The 17,075-nt window shown below is 49.5% G+C and overlaps 1 protein-coding gene across 1 annotated transcript; it reads right to left on the bottom strand.

Annotated features, from left to right (window-relative positions):
- Window positions 1-2,214: 2,214 nt before the first annotated feature.
- On the bottom strand, window positions 2,215-17,017 carry SF3A1 (splicing factor 3a subunit 1). Its single transcript, XM_063172959.1, has 16 exons — window positions 16,931-17,017; window positions 14,834-14,946; window positions 13,575-13,779; window positions 11,547-11,804; window positions 10,617-10,691; window positions 9,915-10,065; window positions 8,894-9,087; window positions 8,205-8,322; window positions 7,924-8,109; window positions 7,531-7,652; window positions 7,104-7,346; window positions 5,985-6,195; window positions 5,130-5,284; window positions 4,095-4,196; window positions 3,873-3,944; window positions 2,215-2,875 (listed from the first exon to the last, which is right to left on the bottom strand). The coding sequence occupies exons 1-16, from the start codon at window positions 16,994-16,996 to the stop codon at window positions 2,774-2,776; spliced, it is 2,373 nt and encodes a 790-aa protein (XP_063029029.1). The 5' UTR covers window positions 16,997-17,017; the 3' UTR covers window positions 2,215-2,773.
- Window positions 17,018-17,075: the final 58 nt, after the last annotated feature.

The following is a 17,075-nucleotide window of genomic DNA, read 5'->3' as shown; positions in this document are numbered from 1 at the left end:
TACAGGACATAACGGGACGGACTGGGACCAGTACGAGACATAATGGGCTGGATTGGAACCAGTATGAGACATAATTGGATGGACTGGGACCAGTATGAGACTTAACAAGGATGTATTGGGACCAGTATGAGACATAATGGAGCTGTACTGGGACCAGTATGAGACATAATGGAGCTGTACTGGGACCAGTATGAGATAGAACGGGATGGACTGGGACCAGTACGAGATAGAACGGGATGGACTGGGACCAGTACGAGACTTTACAGGGCTGTACTGGGACCAGTACAGGACACAACAGAACGGACTGGGACCAGTATGAGACAGAACTGGGCTGTACGGGGTTCTGCATGAGATATAATGAGCTCTGTTGAGGCCAGTGTGAGCCATAATGAGCTGTACTGGGACCAGTACGGGCCATAACACGCCATACTGGGATTGGTATGAGACACAACACAGCTGTACTGGGATGTGGATGAGATATAACAGGGCTGTACTGGGACCAGTGTGAGCCACAGCAGAGCTGTACTGGGACCTGTATCAGGGGCTGTAGCAGGACCAGCCTGCCACAGTGGGGCTGTACTGGGATGGCACTGGCATTCCAGGAGGGCTGGATACTGGGACTGCAGGAGGGTTGTGCTGGGAAGCACTGGGGCATCCACAGGGATCTGTGTCCCTCTCCAGAGCTGTCCCTGCCCTGCAGATCCCACCATTGTGTCACCTCAGAGTCACCAGCCACAGCACCCCAGACAGGTAAAACCAGCCTGTCTCTCCCAAAAATAACACACCAAAGGATCTGGAAGAGACTGGGATGTGCTGGGACCTGTCCTGGGTAAGGCCTGCCAGGGCCAGGTCCATCCCTCCTCCAGAGCCCAGAGCTCCATTTCCCCCCTCTCAGCCCAGAGCAGGGGGTATTGGAAGGATCCTTCTCAAGGTGCCAAAAGGAAGAGGGAATGAGGCTCCTTAAAATCAGCAACTCGAGCTACTTCCAGATTTTTCTGGCAGCCAGGCCCCACCAGTCCTTGCCACTGAACTGGAAGGCTGTGATGGAGCTTGTTTTGTAGCAGATCTCCACACACACAGTCTGCTGCAGCATTCATCCCTCGGATTTAGATGGAAACAGGCTGGCAAGGCTCCACAAAAGTGATTTCCAGGGGGAAGTTTTCTTGCTGGAGTGCCGGTAGAGGGGCTTGGCTGGAACTGTTACGGAGGGCACGGAGGGAACAGCTCCCACCAGGAGCTCCTGGTGCCCAGCACAGCAGGAGGAGGAACACAGGGTGACCTTCAGCACAGCCCAGCCCAGCCCAGCCCCGGATACAAACACAACTTCTCCATTTCACAGCTCCCTTGGCAGTTTTGTTCTATCCGCTCTGGAAAACCCCGCTCACTGCCTGTTTTCTCCAGGGCTGCACCTATTGTCTGCTTCTGGAGAGAGAAGGGAAGTGATTATCCTGCCTTCCTGCAGGGCAGGAGCAGCCTGCACCCACCATCCAGGCATTCCTGCAGCAGGGAGGGGAGCAGGCTGTGACAGGGACACGTGGGGACCTGTCACAGACAACAGCTGGACACGGTGGCCAGGGAACACCTGGGCTGGGCCAGTGCCAGCCACCTTCCCCACAGGCACACGGCTTCCTCCTGAGCCCAGGGGAGACAGCAGAGGCAGGAGGATGCAGGCTCTTCCCTCCTGCTTCATCCCTCTCTCCCCTCCTGAGCATGGAATAAGGTAAACAGGATGTTCCTATACTGCCTGAGCATGACTACAAATATATGTAATAATAAATGTATGGCTTTGGGTTACCCAGAAAAACAGAGGTACCCAAATTCCAGACACCTGGCTCTTCCTGGGCACCTCATTCCATGGATTAACTTTGCTGGGTTGTGTTTCTATCAAATGCTGACTGAAGGCCCAGGAATCATCTGTTTTCCAGACCCAGATGCTCTCCAGGACCAAGAGATTCCAGCTGCAGGATATAATTGTTAAATCACATTTTCCAATAAAATTCTTGCTAAGTTCAGACTATTTTCCCCCCCTCACACATAAGCATTCCTTCAGGAATGACTGAGGAACACCAGGGAAACCTAAACAAGCCCCTTTTCTTGCAGCTTTTCCCAGAAATTAAGAGGATTTCCTATTGTAAACTGCTTAATTACAAATCCTGGTGTATTTCCCCATCCGGGTGCTCCGAAACCAGGCACATCCCCATTAAAAACCCCAAATCCAAGGAAGGAGAGCTCCAAGTTTATTAAAACAAATCACAGGCTGTCCAGAGCAGACCCAGACCTCCTTTATCACAGAAACAGCAACACAATCTCATGCCAAGGGAGAAAAAAATTCTAACTCAGGGTCCACACAAGATCCAAGACAGGGAAAGAACAAGAACAAGGAGGTTAACAAGTGTGTGGAGAAGAAGTTTTCAATTAGCAGGAGGTTAAATGAAGCAGTGAGTGCTGAGGGCAGACAGATGATGCCCCTGGCCACCATAAATCCCCCAAAGATGGATCTAAACTAAGCTGGGCATGACCTTGATGATGTCTTTTCCCAAGGGGATTCAAGGGAGAGCCTGCACTCAAGCAAAGCATTGATCACTACAGACTATGCACTACTCTGACACATTTTGGGGCTCCATCAGCTTCTCATCAGTGGGGGTCAGAGTCTCTCTGTTCAAACTACTGCTGGGGGGCAGTGGATGCAGCCCCCAAAAGGCAAGAATGGAAACAGGGCTGGGAGGGTTGGGGTTACAACAGGGACACGTTACATGTCAGGACTCCACACCTCCTATTTCTTCCTGCCTCCTCTCTCTTTGAGTGCCAGGTGAATCAGAGAGCCACTGGTCATGTTGTAATAAGCCAGGGAGTTGGAATCCTTGATGAAGATGCCCTGAGGGGAGGAGAAAAGGATAAAAAAAAAAAAAAAAAAAACACACAAAAGAGCAGTCAGAGCACAAACCTCAATGTTGCCTTCCCACAAAATCCCACCCAGATCTCAACCCTCCTGGCTGTGCCCTCAGAGCAGGGGATGAGAGGACACTGCAAGCTTTGAAGCCCCCAGAGAGATTCCTGTGTCCAAGGTGGACACTGGAGGTGGGTATAGAATCTTAGAATGGTTTGGGACCCTAAAGATCCCCCATCTACCCCCCTTGCCATGGGCAGGGAGTCTTTCCTCTAAACCAGCCAATATAGACAATGTGGCTCCTACAACACACAGATAAAGAGTCACCACAATGGGAGCCACCCAGGTTCCACTCTCCCCCCACCTTTTTTATTTTCCCTTAAAAATAATCAGCTCAGCTCCCTTTCTTGTTAAGGGTTAACAGAGTATCTGCCCACAGATGAACTCTGAGGAGACAAGTGCACAAAGTTCACTGCTTAGGCAGCAGGTTATGCCTGCCTGGGCACATGCATGACTGGAAATAAGTCATTAAAAAGGAACGGGGCTTTTCTCACAGCTCTGGCTCCCAGAGGAAGAGAGAGAAGAGAGAGTGAGCCCTTCCCTTCCCAGAGCTGCCAGGGTTCCAAAGCTCGCCCACCTCCCTGAGCACACAGCAGAGCTGTGGGAGCAGGCTGCTGCAGTTAAATGTCAAAAAAAAAACCACCAATACAACAAACTAATAAAACAAGAGGCTGATTTCAGAGAAAGCCACACCAAGTTTGGAGGACTCATCAGCAGCAGCAACAATGTGAAAATCCACTGATTTAATCACCTGTCTTGCTGTAACAGAGGGCAGATCTGTCACAGCTGTGCAGGAAAAACATTCCCTTTGCTCTTCCAGTAGCTCAGAGTGCATTAAATTATACATTATAATTTTTATTTTTAAAAAGGTCATGTGAGAGAATGCACTGAAGAAACAGCCAGCACTTGAAGACCTTATACCCACCTCATACTGCAGCTTCTGCTTCCCAGCTGGCATCCCTGTGGCCTCATGGATCTTAACCTTTATCACAGACACCTGGGGGGATCAAAGGGCTCCTTCAGAGCTTTGTCCCAGTCCTGCTCCCCAGCCCACGGGGCTGCAGTGTGGGGAGCAGGCTGAGCTCCCAGCTGCTGCTCTGACAGGCAGCACATGGAGCAGGGCAGGGCAGGGGGATGAGCTACATGCCTGGTCTGAGAGGGGCAGGGTGAACACCAGCACTTGGCCATTCAGCTTCCATTCTGTCTTGTCCTGCATGTTGGGAACCTGGACTTTGACCGTGACCGGGCCCTATGGGAAAACACAGATAAAGGCTCTCAGGGCTGTGATAACACAGCTCCAGACTGAGTGCTCATTTCCATATCTTGGTTCCTCAGTAAACACACTCAAATGTGTTTACAAGTTACTCCGCTGCTCCCACAATAAAACATTTGGTTGGATTTCTCCTCCTTTTGTGTGCCATCTATCAAGCACCACACACACTGATGGTGTCACAGGTGAGGGTGTGAAACACTGAGACAGCTTCCCTGTGCACATGAAACCACAGAATCAGATTGGTTTGGCTTGGAAAGGACCTTAAAGTCCATCCACTCCCACACCCTGCCATGGCCACAGGACACCTTCCATGATCCCAGGGTGCTCCAAGCCCCATCCAACCAAGGACAGGGCAGCCACAGCTTCTCTGACCCTGTGCCAGGGGATCCCCACCCTCACAGGGAACAATTCCTTCCCAGTATCCCACCTAAACCTTCTCTTTTACTTTAAACATTCCCAGAAAAAGCATACAGCCCTTCCTAAGGATTTAAAGCTCCTCCTGTGGCACTGGCACTCCTCAGGAAGGAAGGGAGGCTCATATTTAGCTCACCTTGTTATGGAATACACCACATTACACCCCACTATCATGCTGGCACTGATACTCTAATCTCTTTGCATCTCCAGCTTAGCCCTCCTCTCTTGAAAAGCTCATTAGCAACTTTAGTTCTTCTCTGCATTATAACCTACCTCTCGCTGCCCTTAATTACAGAAGAGCATTATCCCACCCTGTGTAGCTCTTCCCAATAAGAGACAAAGGAGTTTGGTTTGCTCAGGAATGACAAGAGAAAGGAGACACCCCATGAAGTCCCTTTCTTGCCAGGTATTTTTGCCCCTCTGTGCATGGAATTGGCTTTGCAGCCCCTTTGGAGCTGGAGTGGAGCAGCCCATGACTCTGAGCCACACGTGTACCTTGTTCCTGCGCAGAAATTCCTCCTCTGGAATCAGGCTGTCCTCACTCTTCAGTTTCTTGGAGACTGGCTCATCCTCCATGGGTGGCGGGGGGTGCACGGGAGGCATGGGCGCCGGGGACGGCACCGGAGCCACGGGAGGAGCAGGGACAAAGGCTGCAGAGGATGGGGACACACAGCACAACCCACAGTCACCCCCTGAGTGCACAGCAAACACCCCCTCGCAACAAAAACCCTTTGAGCAGAGCAGCACAGGCTGAAAATAAATGCCACAATACATGGAGGAAGTTACAACCAACAGCAACATGCAAACTTCAAACATTCAGAGAGCTCTTATATTGGGAAGCATTCCAGGAAGAGATAACAAGGCATGAGAGCTTCCTGCAGATCTTGCAGAAAAAGAACACGCTCTCAGTTTGGCAGGCAGCGGTGCCAGCTCCTCCAGTTAGGGAAGAAAAGAAGATGAAAAAAAGGAAGAATTGCTTCTTACATCATGCTTTTTAACTTCAAAGCACCTAATGAGGAAAAGGGCCAGCAAACAGCTTTTCCTCAGCAGCAGCAGCTTCTGTAAGGAGCTGTGACACCCACTGAGGTGCTGGCAGCTTCTCTTTACTTTGCATTCTTAATTTTCACCCGGGCAGGCTCCTGGGGCCACAGGACTCCCTGCACTTTATGGTGCAGGAAGAGCCTTGAGCCCAAAAGCAGGACTAGGCAAGCCATACCCAACACCCCCAAACTCTTAACAACACAACTTAGCGCCAGTTACACAGCAGAACCAGGCGACAGGGGGAAAAGGCTCCGAACCAAAGCCCACCCCAAAGGAATCACCCAACAACTCCCCACGGAAGGCACTGACCTGTGGGGACGATCATGGGCGGCGGGCGGGGGCTCATGATGGGGGGCGCCGAGGGGGGCATGGGCACCACGTTGATGCGGGGGGTGTGGATGATGGGGGGCATGGGGGTAGCAATGACGGAGCCCGGGGGCAGCCGCACCACGGAGGTCATGGGGGGGCGCGGCATGACGGGCACGGCGGAAACCACGGCGGCACGGACAGGAGGAGGCATCTGGGGAGAGAGGGGGAGGCTGCTCAGCAGGAATGCCCAGGAATTGCCCACAGCCCCTGTTAAAGTAACAGGGGAACACAGAACCACGGGTTCTGCTGTATAAAACTTGCAGAGAGCCTTGTGGCCCCACCATATGGGCAACCCAAGCTGCTCTGAACAGGCACAGAAACCTCATTAACAGATTAAAGGGGTCCTCCTTCCCTCCCCGCTGTGGGATCAGATCTCCAGGCACTTAATTCCTTTGCTAAACTGCTGTTTGGGACTCACAGCAAATCCCTTCTTGTTGCTTTGATTTTTTAAGATTTTCCCAAGGTTTCTGATGTTAACATTTTTGTAGCGAACTTCTTTACACACTTTCTGTAAATAACTCATTGTTTTGCATTCTTTTATAAAAAAGGAGAAAGTTGATAGACTGTTAGTTTGTCTAGTGTCCTTGGAGAGGTGGCATTGTCACCTTCCAATCTGCTGTCACTTTTGGAAAACTATAAATGTTAAGAGTCAGAAAATAAACTTCTCTTTTTTCTTCCCCTTGAAAACAGCGGTGTGTGCTTCTGCTCTTTCATGTCCTATAGCAACACTTCTTACCTTGGGCTGCTTTTGTCCAACATCACTCTACACCAACAAAGGCCCCCAGCCATCCCTTTCTTAGCCATATTCTCTGCCTCCTAAATCCCACTGCCCAGCTGATCCCAGACTTTTTGATACCTCTAAGGTAAAAACTCCACCTAAGTATGATATTCCATTTTTAACAGCAAGTTCAATAAGGTTCTTCTAATATTTCCAAACTACTCTTAAACCACAAACTTCCCACAACATCATCTTCCATGCTAGCACCCATGACCTCCATCAGGACCACTCCTAATTAATTACAGCCCCAGTAAATGGCTTCTGAGAGCCCAAGAACTCACGGTGGGTGGGCGAGGTACAGATGTGATGGGCTGGGCACTGGCAGGGGGGTTGGAGGCTGAGGAAGGAGGGGGTGGCTGGGGTATCTCGTTGGGTTTGCTGGGCCCGATCTTCTCCTTGCTGTCATCCTCTGGCACCAGTCCCTTGGCCTTGTGGATGGCTTCAATTTGCTCTTGCAGAGTGATGTTGGCCTGGGCAGCCTGCTGTGTGCGGGCCATGCTGCCCGAGTGGCCATCCCAGGTCACCTGAGAGAGTAAAATAAATCAAATTAACCCAACCTGGCCAGACTGCAAAGAAATCCAGAGAGCAGCTTGATAGAAAGAAAAACAATTCAGGACTCTCATGTCTCTGAGCATTCACAATGCTACAGGGACCTACTATAAAAACAACTCCAACCAATTGAACACAAATTCCCAATTTCTACTCTACCTTCTCCTCTGGTTTCTGGATCTCTTCTTCACCAATCTTTTTACCAATGGCAGTCTCCTCTACACCAAAGATATCAGTACGACGCTCTGCCAGCTGCTTCAGGCTGCTCTCAATATCCAAACCTGAGGGAAAAAGAGCAATTCTTATCTCAAGGAATATAACAAAACTTCTTACTGATCTATTAGTTGATACCTAGTGGCTGAGTGATGCTCTTTTCACACAGAGTATTCTGAGTCAGAAGGGACCACAAGGCAACTTTCTGGTTTTTTGGAAAGATACTGCCCATCAACAGCTGACAAGCACTCCCATCTCATTCTCCCAGAAAGGGCATCACACAGAGAGCTCCATTCCAGGGGGGCAGGGAGGGGCTGTGCAGTCAGTGCTCAGGCTGACCTGGGGCATAGACCTCGTCATCGCTCTGCTTCTCCCGGATGGATCGGTCGCGCTGCTCCAGCCAGCGGGGATCCAGCAGCCCAATCCTCATGTGCTCCTGCATTTTACTGGCAGGAATCTTTTCTCCAGTGATGGGAGACACCAGGTACTCATCCGGAGCCGGGGCGGGTGGCAACGGTTTTGAGGCTAGGAGAACAAAAGCACGGCGTTGGTTCAGGCTAGAAACAAATGGTTTGGGATTGCTTAGGAAGAAATAAAGGTGGGTTTTCAGTTTGATTTACCTTTGGGGTCGTAATCCTTCCGCACAATGACCTGGTCTGGTGTGGGGGGGAGAGGGGGTGGCATCGGGGTTTCTGGAGGAGGAGGAACCTTCTGACCTTCATCTTCATCATCTGACCCCTTATTGAAAAGGAAACAAAAATCAAGTTCCAGTGGTCAAATTCTTTTGAGACATCCTACACAGTGCTTAAGAACAGATTTAGGCAGCTTCAAAGCAACGGAGCTGTTTTGGACACCTATGGCACAGTGGTTCCTCTGGACCATGATTCAGAAATTCAGCAGCCCCAGAAGAGGAAGCAAATATTCCTCAGCTTCCACATTACAGCAGCCCTGTGCACAGGGGCTCACAGTTAACCACACTCTTGTTCCCTGTTACCAGAAAAACAGCTTACAGTGGGCAGAGGCTAAGATGAGTCATCTGTCAGTGCTCCAGACTCTGGGCACAAAATAGCCTGAAAGACTCAAAACCACAGAAATATAAAATCCACACCACTGGGTGCCAAGATTACTGGATTTCTCTCTTGGAAAACATTAAAAAAAACAACCTTATTCCAGCAGTAACAGGTTGTTTGGAGATGTCATCAGAGAGAAATTTCATTTCCTCAAGAAACTGAAGAATTATTTACAGTGAAAGTGGGGACCATTATAAACCACATGAACTTCAGGGGACAAAATCCTATTGTCCAGTTACCTCATCCATATCCTGCACTTGTGTGTCCTGATCCAGCTGGGCTGGAGGCTCATCTGTTTTCTCTTGCTTTTCATCTTCCTCATCTGATTCCACCTCCATCTCCACCTCCTCACTTTCCCCAAACTTCTCATAACGCTCTTGGATCAGGATTCGAGCTCCCAGCTCTTCTGGAGTGGTGGGAGGAGGGAAATTCCCTACAAAGCAGAAAACAGAGCTTCTGTTTCTCTATCCCATTCCATTACTCAGCACACACTGACAGAAATGCCAATTCTTCAACAGAAAGCAGTGGCAACAAAATCCTTGGCAGCCGGACGATAAGGAAGGGAATGGATGGAGTCTATACAAACACCAGCATGATACATGAAGATAAAGTGACTTATGAATGGAAACACAACTAGAAATTGGGACAAGCTCTGGTATCCTGGTGGAATTGGAGAAGTGGACACTACTGCAGTCCTGGACTTCCTTCAAGGAGAACATCAGTGACTCCAGAGAAAAACAACAGCCTTGTGTCACAGACATCTTTTATGAAAAATCCTTTCCTTAAGATTTTGCCTCCTGAGAAGCTGAGAGGCCTCAGGAACAAAATGTAAACAATGGTTATCTGCTGCTGTGGAATGCAACAGGTGCATCTGGGATTGGTCTCATGGGGTTGTTTGTAATTAATGGCCAATCACAGTCAGCTGGCTCGGACTCTCTGCCTGAGACACAAGCCTTTGTTATAATTTTTTCTTTTTCTCTTCTTAGCTAGCCTTCTGATGAAATCCTTTCTTCTATTCTTTTAGTACAGTTTCAATATAATATATATCATAAAATAATAAATCAAGCCTCCTGAAACATGGAGTCAGATCCTGGTCTCTTTCCTCATCCTCAGACCCCTGTGAACACGGTCACAGCCCTGAAAAATGTCACTGTAAGGCTTTTCCCTTCAACTCTGAAGGATAAAAATGCTGCAAACCCCAATGTCTGCCTAAAAATGGCACTTCAGGACACATTTCCTGACAACATTTAACATCAGTACCTTGCTCATTGGGCTGGAAGTCAACTGTTTCCACAACCACAAAGTCGTGCCAGTCAATCTGGGCATAAGCAACACGCTCCTTCTCCTTCTCCTCCTCCTCCTTCTTTCTCTCTCGCTCCTGGAACTTGGCCCACTCCACTCTGTAATAGACCTGCAGGAGAAGACAGAGCCTGGTGTCAGACAAGGAACAGAACAGCCATCCCACTGCTGGGTTGCAGTGAAACGAAAGGAACAACAACTGGAGCAATGTCAGGCTGAGCTCAGGGCAAGGCTCTTCCCCCAGAGGGTGCTGGCACTGCCCAGGCTGCCCAGGGAATGGGCACGGCCCCGAGGCTGCCAGAGCTCCAGGAGCCTTTGGGCAGCACTGCCAGGGATGGACAGGGTGGGGTTGTTGGGGGGTCTGGGCAGGGACAGGGGCTGGGCTGGGTGCTGGGATCCTTCCCACTCAGGATATTCCAGGATTCTCCTCTGTAAGCACTTGGAAATGGGCTTGTGCAGTATCTCTGTGCTGCCACAAACTACCCCAAATAGCAGCACCAGCTGCAGCTTAAAGCAACTCTGAGCCTCTTCTACCTGAGTGACAGCAAGTGACACAGCCATTTTATTCTCTATTTGCTGCGAAAAGCCAAAAACACGCAAAAAGAAAAAATTCAAAACATAGCCAAAATGCTTCAGCATTTTTTCAATTTTTTTCTGGAATACCTGATCCAGGACTTCCTTGGGATTTTCAGCCTCCTTCTTGAGCTTGAGGAGCAAGCCCTTTGGTGGGATCAAGATCTGAAACACATTTTGCATGACAGTTGGTGACAGTTCTCTGTGCCAAAGCCTCTTTCAGTGCAATTATTCCCTTTCCACGCTGCTAAAAATACCAGCAGACCCCCAGGGCTATATCCTATTTATTCTACTGCAGCCCTCTCGCTACTTACTGCTCATCCCTGCCCTTTAAAATACAAATTTCCAATTTTTATTATCATTATATTACATTATATTATACATAAATAAAATAAATATATATTTATATATTACATTATATAATATATAATTATATTATATATTATTATTGTATAAATTATAGAATATAATTATATAATACAATATATTCTTATATAAACTTCCATTATATAAACATCCAATTATTATTATATAAATAATATTTATATAATAATATATAAACATATATATTCTTATATTCTATATAATATATTCTATTAGAATATATTATACTATACTATATTAGAATATACTATACTATATTAGAATATACTATACTATATTAGAATATACCATATCATGTCACGTCACACCATATCACGTCACACCATATCATATTATATTATATTATATTATATTATATTATATTATACTATATTATATTATACTATATTATACTATATTATCTTCCAATTATTCTCCAGGTTTAAAAAAAAAAGAAAACAAACTTTATTGAGATGACAATAGTGTGTGGTACATTTAGGTGACAGCCCACTGTGTTCAGCACAACATCCTCTCTGAAGAGCAGGATTTCAAGGACGGATTCCTGGATATTTCCAGCCTGGCTGGTTTGTAGGGCTTCATCAGCCCTCTGAACTCCAGGGAAGGAATCCCCTGCCCAGAGCACCTTTGTGGAAGTACCTTTGTGTACTGCTCCACCAGCTTGGTGAAGTAGTTGAAGAGGCTGTGCTGGGGGCGCAGGAAATCAAACTGGTAATTCCTCTGCTCCTTCTGCATGAGCTGGGTGAGGAACTGCCGCCCGTTGCGCGCCACAAACTGCGCCGTGAGCTTCACCACGTCCAGGTCGAAGGCCGAGATGGACGGAGGGTCCGCGATGAACTCGAACTCGGGCGGGGGCTCCTTGGGAACCACGGTCTCCTGGATCACCTGGGCCTGCACCTGCAGGGACAGCACACGGCCCTGTCACCTCCTGGGGTGCCTTGGCAGGCTGGGCTAGAACAGAGCCACACAGTGTCGGAGCTCAGTGCATCCCTCTGGGTGCCCAGAGTTGTTGGGACCCCTGCCAGGGGGCTCAGAGACCCTGGCACACAGCCCAGAACACCTGTGGGTTTGATTATGACCCGTGGAGCAAATTACCAACCTTGTATGAGGACCTGAAAGCCACAGAAGTTCAAGTAATGTAATAACAAAATTATCACTAGGTGAAAAAGTAGATTTTGGGGTTTTTAGAACAGGGGTTTTGGGGACAAGATGGAGGGACTTGGGTGTGTCCAGCCTTTCTTCTTCTCTACCTCCATCTTCTGCTGTGATGGTGGCACTTTGGGATTGGTTTAGAGTAGAAGCTCACTGTCTAACACAGGTGATAGGTATTGGGAAGTAACTGTAAACATGTTATACATAGTTTGTAGTGTAAAGAGATAACACTGCCCTGGGGGCAGGCAGAGTGCCTGGAACTGTCCTGCTGAGGGGACCTTGGCTGGACAGGAGAAAAATTTTTCTAGATAAGATACAATGAACAACTCTGAGACCGAGAACTGAAGAGCTCCAACTCATTCTTCAAATGTGCGGGCCGAAACAGAGACCGCTCACGTGTCTCAGGGCTGCAATAAACTGTGAACTCCTGAGGACACAGAGCTAAAGGATAAAGTAGGGATTTTTCCCACCTTGGGCAGCACAACTCAAAATGGCCACAAAACAGACAACAGGTCAAGGGGTCTCTCACTTTCATAAATTTTGCTCCATTTGATATTGGAGCTAATTGTCCAATTACAGCTTTAGCCCATAAAGTCTCATCCTTCTTGTTTTCTCTCTTCAGGCCCCTGTGTTTGTGATCTTGGGCCTGAGATTTGGATCATTTGTCCCTGGTCCCCAGCTAGAGAAGGAATTGTTTTGTCTCCCTGCTCTGTGAAGAGAGCTCACCATCCATAATATGAAGCCTAGACTTACACACCAAAGCAGAACATAATCTGAAAAATACAAAAGCTAAAACCTGAGGCATCACCTGCAAGGAACAGTCACCAAACACTCAGGAGAATATTTTTTTTCCTCCAGCTGCTGCAGGAAAGCAATGCCAGTTGCCATCCTGGCAGGTGCAAGGATAAGAAATCATCAGGTATAATTTAATACTATTAAAAATGTTGTTCCAACAGCAAACAAATCTGGAATGTATCAGGCCTTTGCTACAGGCCTCCCAGGGCCAGCAGTGTGGCTGCTGGCCATGCCAAGCATGGAAAAGCCCTGGATTCACTTCATGCCCTTTTCCCACCCAGAATGTTTAAAGGCACACCTGAACAAGGTGAGCAGCATTCTGTACTCCAAGTTTTAAGGGGAGGTTGATCCTTCTACAAAACTGCATGCAACAAGGCCAAACAGAACTCCAAAGGATTCCCAAGGCTTGCCTCTGCCACATTCCAAGTGATCCCCAGTGTAAGTACTTTGTAAGTCAACACAGAGCTAACTTAATTAACACGGACCAATTAAACTGTATTTGGCAGTTTCAAACAGCTTTCAGTTAACAGCAGCTGGGAGATGCACATCTGCATCAAAACACAGCCCCAGACACTCAACTCCAAGCCTGTCACTGCTGGCATTTTGACAACTGTACAACCAACTACTCCTTGACTTTCAAGCTTCCTCCTCAACCCCAGGCTGTGACACCACTCCAAAGTGGCCAAATCCTTCCCCAGAGGGATGAAAAGGAACCCTCACCTTCTGAGGGAGCTGCTGCTGGGCACTCTGCTGCTGCTGCATGACCTTGGGGATGGCAGCCGAGGGCTCCTGGGCTTTGCCCTCCTTGAACTCGCTGACCTTGTGCCTGTAGTAGGCATGGTAGGGGTCGTTGGGGTTCAGGAAGTTGAACTTGGGGTTATTTATTTCATTCTGACGAATTCGGGCTTCAAATTCTGGACCATTTCTGGGGAGCAAGAAGAAAAATTGTTCAGATCATCAACTCAATGGTAAATGTCTCTTTCAGACTAGGACATGCTGAGGCACCAGCCCTTGGAGATCATTTTCTCTCTCTCTCACATGTGAGGAGTTTTTCTCTCAGTAGCTGGACACACACAGGTTGGATACAACTGTCCCTTAATTCTGTCTTTAATGTGAATATTAAAAATTCACACTCACAACTGCTCCACAGTTGTGTCTGCACTCAAAGGCCATTCCCACCACTGACTGAACTTTACAGTTATGAAGCATGAAGCTGACAAGTTACTACATCAATTTTATCTGCTCTGTTAACAAGTTCTCAAGACTAATTTCAGTTCCAGAAGGATCATATAAGGGAAAAAAAAGCAGTAAACACCAGCCAGTGCAGGGCCTGAGCAGCCCAGAGTGCTGCATTCAGGAGCCCCAGCCCAGGTGACACCTCCTCCTCCCACCTGAAGCACGAGCCAGCTATTTCAGGGCAGTCTGAGAAAACTCCCAGCTGCCACAGGGTGCTCCTCTTCAATCCTCTGGAGATCTCCCAGCCTCATTTAGACATTCCACCTCCTCCAAAAGAGGAGGGCTCTGCAATCCCAAGGGATAAACACAGTCCCTTATGCTCAGAAGCAGCCAACACTCCCTGGCAGCACTTTGGAGATGAATTACACAATAAGGGTTTGACTGGAGCAGGTTTGCTAATTCTCTGAAACCAAACCCCACCACATTTTAGCACTAAAACACATCCAAGGCTCCCTTTGCACCTGGAATTTGGTTTCCCCTTCAGATCATTCACAACAGGCCCTATTACCCAGTTATGGCAGCACCCACTGCACATTTGAACAAGGGTTTTATTTATTTACTACCAGTTTCTCCAGCAAAGGGTGTCTTACACCGCCTTCAGCAGAATATTGTTGTTTCTTTTCCAATTCTTAAAATCCTTCATGCAAAACCACAAAACTGGGACCTGTTGCAGCTTCTAGGGCTGCACTGAGCAGCAGGAGGATGAAAATGCCAGGAGCAAGAGACACCACAGTGCCACTCACCTGGCTACAAAGCTGGCAGTCTTGTCCACGATATTCCTGACCTCTGGGGGAGGGTAAATGATCCCCACCACGGGCTTGGCTGGGGCTGCCTCCTCTTTAGGCTCCTCTTCTGGCTGTAATAAAGATAAATTCATTGCAAAAGGTGAAGGGGTGTCAGGATCAGGCATTCCAAACACTCCCAATGGCACACAGGAACCTTCACCCATCCTCCTCCTCCTCAGCACTGAGCTGGCTGAACAATCTGGATCATCCACCCCACCAACTCCCTGGATTCTCAGGGGCAGCAGGACAAGGAAGGGGCCTCCATGGGAAGCACAACAATTTTCCTGTCCCAGCCTTGACCCCAGGGCTATATTTCAATGCTGAGCCAGGAGTCTCCAGTAACATTTCCAGCAATAATTCATCATTCCTCACCAGCTGTGGAAGTTCTGTATCCTCCCAGGGGCCCGTGGGACCTGAGTTATAAACTCCACATTAAATAAATCACAGCTTTTAATGCCAGTGTGGTTGCAACAGAAGCTGTTTTGAAGATAAAATCTCCAACAGAATGTTGTTCTGATGTTACAGGAGGATCCAAACCAAAATCCCAGAACCTTCACTGTGGATGGCTCTGTACAACCAGGAGCTGCCTTTGCAGGACACTGAAGATTCTGCTTCTCCTTCCTCACCAGGCAGCTTCCAAGAAAAGCTGTTATAAACCAGCTCAGATCTGCTGGAAATGTTTATAATCCTAACAGGGACAGTCAGGAATAACTTAAAATCCAGGGATAACTTAAAACCCATGGAGAATCCAAGCCAGAGAATGATCTCAGGCCAAACTGGCCCCTGGCAGTGCCCAAGGCCAGGCTGGGCAGGGCTGGGAGTACCTGGGACAGTGGGAGGTGTCCCTGCCTGGCAGGGGTGGCACTGGATGGGCTTTAAGGTCCCTCCCAGTGCAAACCATTCCATAAATACCACCCTAACAAAGGGTGTTAAGAGAAAGGCACCAGGAACATTTCTAGTTTTCCTTCCCACTCCCTCAGAACATCATCTTGGGGAGCTGAAGGATGGGGCAGCATCACACTCGAGATATTTTATTCAGCAGTGATGCCAAGCTGCCTTGGTAAGCTCTGTGCATAAAAGCCACGGGGTTTTCAGGGGGAATCACAACTTTCCAAGGCTCTCAGTGAGAGCAGCTCCCTGTCAGCCCCAAGAGTGCTGATGCTGCTGTGTGAGAGTCAGGGCAGCAGCTCCAGCCCTGTGGGAGCTGAATCCCCATCTCAGGAGTGCAGGAGGAATGAACATTCCCATCTCAGGCTGCAAAGAACATGAAATGGCCAAGGGAGAAAGGATCTGGGAGGGAGCTGGGACACACAGCCCTGCCGTGCTCCAATCCTTCCTCACATCATTCCTGGAGCCAGGGCAGCTCCCACAGCCCCTGGGAACTGCCAGGGAAGGGCTCAGCTCCTGCCCAGCCCCAGCAGGATCCAAGGAATGCTGCAATGGTTTGGATGGGAAGGCAACCTGGAGCTCATCTCACCCCAGCCATGGCAGGGACACCTCCCACTGTCCCAGGCTGCTCCAGCCCCAGTGTCCAGCCTGGCCTTGGGCACTGCCAGGGATCCAGGGGCAGCCACAGCTGCTCTGGGCACCCTGTGGCAGGGCCTGCCCACCCTGCCAGGGAACAATTCCCAATTCCCAATATCCCATCCATCCCTGCCCTCTGGCACTGGGAGCCATTCCCTGTGTCCTGTCCCTCCATCCCTTGTCCCCAGTCCCTCTCCAGCTCTCCTGGAGCCCCTTCAGGCCCTGCCAGGGGCTCTGAGCTCTCCCTGGAGCCTTCTCCTCTCCAGGTGAGCACCCCCAGCTCTCCCAGCCTGGCTCCAGCCCTTGCAGCATCTCTGGTGCCTCCTCTGGGCTCTGTCCATCAGCTGCCCCAGGGCTGGGGCCGCTCTGCAGCGGGGTCTCACCGCAGCGGGGCACGGGGGTCACTGCAGTGCTCCGGATCAAACCGCAGCTCCCTCAGCCCAGCCCAGCCCAGCCCGGCCCGGTCCGGTCCGTGAGGGCCCCGCTCCCCCCTCACGGTTCGCGCCATTCCCGCTCCCTCCCCTCCCTCACCGGTTTGCTCTCGGCGGGGGGCGCGGGCTGCGCCGGAGGCACAGCCTGCACGGGTCCGGCGGGCATGGCGGGGCGGGGGCCGGGGGCTCCGCGCCGGGCGGGGCGGATCGAGGGCCGGGCGGGGCTGGGGCCGGAGCGGCGGCGG

The sequence above is a fragment of the Melospiza melodia genome, chromosome 20, assembly GCF_035770615.1.
Source record: "Melospiza melodia melodia isolate bMelMel2 chromosome 20, bMelMel2.pri, whole genome shotgun sequence".
NCBI lineage: Eukaryota > Metazoa > Chordata > Aves > Passeriformes > Passerellidae > Melospiza > Melospiza melodia.
The sequence above is the reverse complement of the archived record's forward strand: the minus strand, read 5'-3'. Positions and strand labels throughout refer to the sequence as shown.

What these genes read in the sequence shown, in the direction of transcription:
- SF3A1 (XM_063172959.1), bottom strand. Translation starts at nt 16,996, where the DNA reads ATGCCCGCCGGACCCGTGCAGGCTGTGCCTCCGGCGCAGCCCGCGCCC. An exon ending in CTTCCAGCCCAATGAGCAAG is followed by an intron (nt 9,088 to 9,914) that starts GTACTGATGTTA and finishes TCTGCTTTGTAG; the next exon opens with GGAATTTCCCTCCTCCCACC. An exon ending in AAGTGCAGGATATGGATGAG is followed by an intron (nt 8,323 to 8,893) that starts GTAACTGGACAA and finishes CTTTTCAATAAG; the next exon opens with GGGTCAGATGATGAAGATGA.